The sequence below is a fragment of the Solanum lycopersicum genome, chromosome 4 (genome assembly GCF_036512215.1).
Source record: "Solanum lycopersicum chromosome 4, SLM_r2.1".
Taxonomy (NCBI): Eukaryota; Viridiplantae; Streptophyta; class Magnoliopsida; order Solanales; family Solanaceae; genus Solanum; species Solanum lycopersicum.
In genome coordinates this window covers 41,802,691-41,807,429 of record NC_090803.1, presented here as the reverse complement: position 1 = coordinate 41,807,429, position 4,739 = coordinate 41,802,691, and the positions used below count along the sequence as shown (strand labels likewise).

The 4,739-nt window shown below is 38.5% G+C and overlaps 1 protein-coding gene across 1 annotated transcript; it reads left to right on the top strand.

Annotated features, from left to right (window-relative positions):
• The first annotated feature begins 3,887 nt into the window (after positions 1-3,887).
• On the top strand, positions 3,888-4,415 carry LOC138348103 (uncharacterized). The gene has a single exon (XM_069296713.1). The coding sequence runs from the start codon at positions 3,888-3,890 to the stop codon at positions 4,413-4,415; it is 528 nt and encodes a 175-aa protein (XP_069152814.1).
• Positions 4,416-4,739: the final 324 nt, after the last annotated feature.

The window sequence follows — 4,739 nt, the reverse complement described above, 5'->3', positions numbered from 1 at the left end:
TTGTGTGTATGATTTTTACTTATTCTTATTTAAAAAATATATTTATTATAAAAAAATTGACTTTTTTTATGTGTTTGATTTTTCTGTTATTCTTGTTAAAAAATATATATTTTATTAAGCCTAGTTTGTCACTATCATAATATAGGGAAATATGAATCCATATGGAAAGGGAGATAAGAGACAAAGAGATGACCAATCACCTCGATTCACTATTGTGGATAAGGCCCCAACACTCTTGAAGACATGATATGAAAAAATGACAAACCATGGACGAGGAATGGTGTTCAAACGCTTGGGATTTCTACGAAGCCTTTTGTATGTTGAGCCACAACGGGATTTGATAGAAGCACTAGTGCATTTTTGGGACCCGTTAAGGAATGTATTCCGTTTTTTTGATTGTGAACTCACCCCCACCCTTAAGGAGATAGGGGCATTCATTGGAAAGGGTAAACATCTTCACAAAGAAGAGCCTGTAATACAAAAACATATTAATGGGAGGAGGTTTCTAGAATTACTGAATATAAATGAGAATGATGTAGGTGGTTGTCTCAATAATGGATGGGTCCCGTTAGAATTTGTGTACAAAAGATATGGCAAAAGTGATGGATTCGAAGTGTATGGAAAGAAACTCCGTAATAATGGGTGTCGTCTGACCTTGGAAGCACACAGTTATGATGCCTTCGTGGTGGCTTTTTTGGGGATCATGGTATTTCCAAAAAAGGGAGGAAAGATTAACATGAACTTAGCTGCAGTCATTACAGCTTTTGAGAAAAAGCCTAATATCACCCTCGTACCAATGATTCTGGCAGACATCTATCGTGCTTTAACTATTTGCAAGGATTGAAAAGACTACTTTGAGGGATGCAATATGTTATTACAACTATGGATGATTGAACATATTCGTCATCACCCTTATGCAGTGGACTTTAAAGTAGAATGAAATGATTATATTGGAGGCCACAAAGAAAGAATCAAAGATCATAGTTTTCCGAAGGGTATTGAAGCTTGGAAGCAACACCTCAATAATCAGACAGATGACAAGATTGTGTGGAATTATCATTGGTTTCCATCGGCCGAGGTGATATACATGTCTACTTTTCGATCGTTCATTGTCCTAATGGGTCTTCGAGGTGTCAAACCTTACATGCCACTTAGAGTCATGCGACAGCTTGGGCGACGCCAGTTTATACCACCCAAGATACCTTTAAGGCAATTAGAGATATTTAAGATTTGGGGGATGCATACTCTCAAGTCCCCACGATATGGTGAAGGATCGCACTAGAAGCGAGGTGGACCAAGCATACTTAGAGTGGGTTCATGATCAGCCCCTTCCTAAGGTTATGCCAGAATGGTCAATAAAAGGACCTATAGATCAAGAAGCAGAAATTGAGGTTAAGATTAAGCAAGCTCGCCTCAAAGTCGAAAGAAGCTACAAATCAACTCTGGATATCCTAAGTAATGACCTGAAAAACGCTAAAGAGGAGTTGGCCCAATGTGATGCGATATTTGAAGTTAGAGTTAGAAAACACCGCTATACCATTCTAACCTTACAAGAAGACTTGGTCATTGCCACAGGCGCTATGGAGCAACAGGAAGAGCAGTATAAGAAAGAAAAGGCCCAACTTACCTGCGCACAGCCTAGACTTCAAACTCAAGTTAAAGCCTCTATGGAACGGGAAAGAGAAATAGCAAGGTGTTTCAGTGCTTATCAGGCGGACTGTGAGATTGAGAGAGGTCAAAGGATAGCCGAGCGAGATGCACTCCACCTTCAAATTGAAGAGATCCAAGAACAAAGGGAAAATTTGACGCACGAAGTCAATACTGTTCACCACTGGTTACAGAATTGTTATGACAATATGGATAAAGCCAGAGACCGAATACTGCAACTCAGGGATGAACTCAACAATGTTTATGGTAGATATTTACACCAGAACGATGAGAGGTTGGGCCGATAGGCCCGTGCTTTGGATCCATACTACGGAAAGCGTTGGCGAAGATTTATAAGGGTCTTGGAGACGATTGAGATTCGAGGATTCAGTTTCTTTTCAAGTCTATTTTCTTAGTCGTGATTATTTCATTTTATTTTTATCAGTATTTTTAGTTTTTTTTCTTTTCGTTCTTTCTTTCTGTTTTAGTTATTTTATTTCATTTATAGTCTATTTAAGTCCTAGGTACTTCTGCTTTTTTTTTGTTTTCTTCAAATCCTTGTTTTTAAAATATTTGAAAGTGAATAAAAAAGAATTGCTTTCGGTCACCTTATGTGCATATGTCATGCAAAAAAAAATTATTAATATTTTTCTCGAACTACGCAAGATCTGATTCACGGGCCAAACATGATACGTAGGCAGCCCTAATATTTGGTTCGGTTCAACCAAATACAAATCCAAAAGTTTATATTGTAGTATACTGGGGCAAAAGTCATTTGTCTATTCATTCGGTCTCTCATCTCAAAGCTCAAAATCAACCCCATCACCTAGAGTCAAAAAAAAAATCTTTGCATCAACCCTTGATATGTCGACAATAAGTTGGTTAAGGGTAGGTAAAAATCCTGAATGGGCACCATAAGACAAATGTGAGTAAAAAGAAAAAAAATGAGAGTGTTATTGGTGAAAACCCTAAGTAGGCACCATAAGGCGAAAAGGAGTTGAATATAAGAGAGTCTTATTGGTGAAAAATATTACATGCATTATAAGGCAGACATGAGCTGGAGCAATTAACATGATAGAGTTTTAGCGGCAAAGACCTTCGTGACTACCACAAAGTCTATAAGGGTTCAAATTATCTATGGCTTCATTAAGTGTTGGGATTCCACATCAAGATTGAATAATCAATAATGGTTGATGAATAAATTGGATGGCCAAGTCTAGAAATCAATTCAAATTGCATGGCATGATCAGTAGACTCGGCTCCACACTCAGATAAGTTTTTCTTTCTTCTTCTTACAAAAAAGAGTCTTCATCGAATCTTTTCTTTTCTTCTCATATAGTTCGTAATTTTCTTATACTTTTTTCATCACTTTTTTGGTATGTATTTGAGTCGAGTCTTTGTAAAAAAAAACTATGAAGGAATTTCAAGACTCGCTACCAAGTCTCTAATCGGTACTAGGCGAAGCATCAGGCTACTGAGTTAATCTGTCTTCAAGTGTTGAATTCGAACATACTCTGATACTATGAAGGCTGAAGAATAAGTGTTATGAGATAAAGACATTGGATTTAGGTCGCAAAATAAGCAAATGTGGATGAAAGTACAATCAATCAGTAAGAAGTATTGAACGTTGGAAACAACCAAAGCGTCATAAGTGTTTGAGCCGCCCTTGTCGAAAGATGGAACCACAAACCAACCACCACCTTTTCAAACTCACAAATTTTCATTGTTGAAGCAGGGACACAAGTTGTTTCATGATTAAGGAGTCGAGGAACCTAGATGTTCAACCTAGTCTGCAGCGAGCGAAATGGAAACACTACAATAAAGACTTGTGGAATATTATATGAAAGTTGGCTAATATATATCAAAATAGGAATTACTTGAATGTTGGAATATTTATTTTATTTATTACTGTTATTATTATTTTTCTCCTTGAAGGAACTTCCAAATAATGAAGATAGCATTCACAATGCTTCGTTGGTATTATTAGTTTGTTAAAAACATTATTAGCAGGACCCTCCTGGATAATGGGATTACCAGGACCCTCCTGGATAATGGGATTAGCAGGACCCTCCTTGATAATGGGACTAGCAGGACCCTCCTGGATAATGGGACTAGCAGGACCCTCCTGGATAATGCGACTAGCAGGACCCTCCTGGATAATGGGACTAGCAGGACCCTCCTGGATAATGGGATTAGCAAGACCCTCCTGGATAATGGGACTAGCATAACCCTCCTGGATAATGGGATTAGCAGGACCCTCTTGGATAATGGGATTAGTTAGGAACCTAGTGGATAATGGGACTAGCAGGACCCTCCTGGATAATGGGTTTAGCAGGACCCACCTAGATAATGGGAATAGCAGGACCCTCCTGGATAATGGGATTAGCAGGACCCTCCTGGATAATGGGACTAGCAGTACCCTCCTGGATAATGGGACTAGCAGGACCCTCCCTGATAATGCGATTAGCAGGACCCTCCTAGATAATGGGATAAGCAGGACTTTCCTGGATAATGGGACTAGTAGGACCCTCCTGGATAATGGGATTAACAGGACCCTCCTGGATAATGGGACTAGAAGGACCCTCCTTGATAATGGGATTAGCAGGACCCTCCAGGATAATGGGACTAGCAGGACCCTCCTGGATAATGGGACTAGCAGGACCCTCCTAAATAATGGGACTAGCAGCACCCTCCTGGATAATGGGACTAGCAGCACCCTCCTGAATAATGGGATTAGATTACTTTATCATAGTGTTAACACTTCCTAGTCTAGATTTTTAGTTTTATTTTCTCCTGAAATAAACACTTCCAAGCAAAAGTTTATGTTTTATATTTATATTTGCTAATAACTCACAAAATTTTCCCAGTGAAAACTGGGGAAAATTTTTTATTTATTTTTTGTTTGTGGTGGTTCTCAGGTTTTCTCAAGCGAGACCTGGATTTGAAATTCAAGAACAAAGTTTAGAATTTTTTAGAATAATCAATTCCATGATGGTTAGAATTAGCTTCTTCAACGCATGAAGCAACTTGATTTCCACACATCTTTTGCTAGTCAACTTTTAATCAAGAAAACACGCATTTATTCAAGAGCA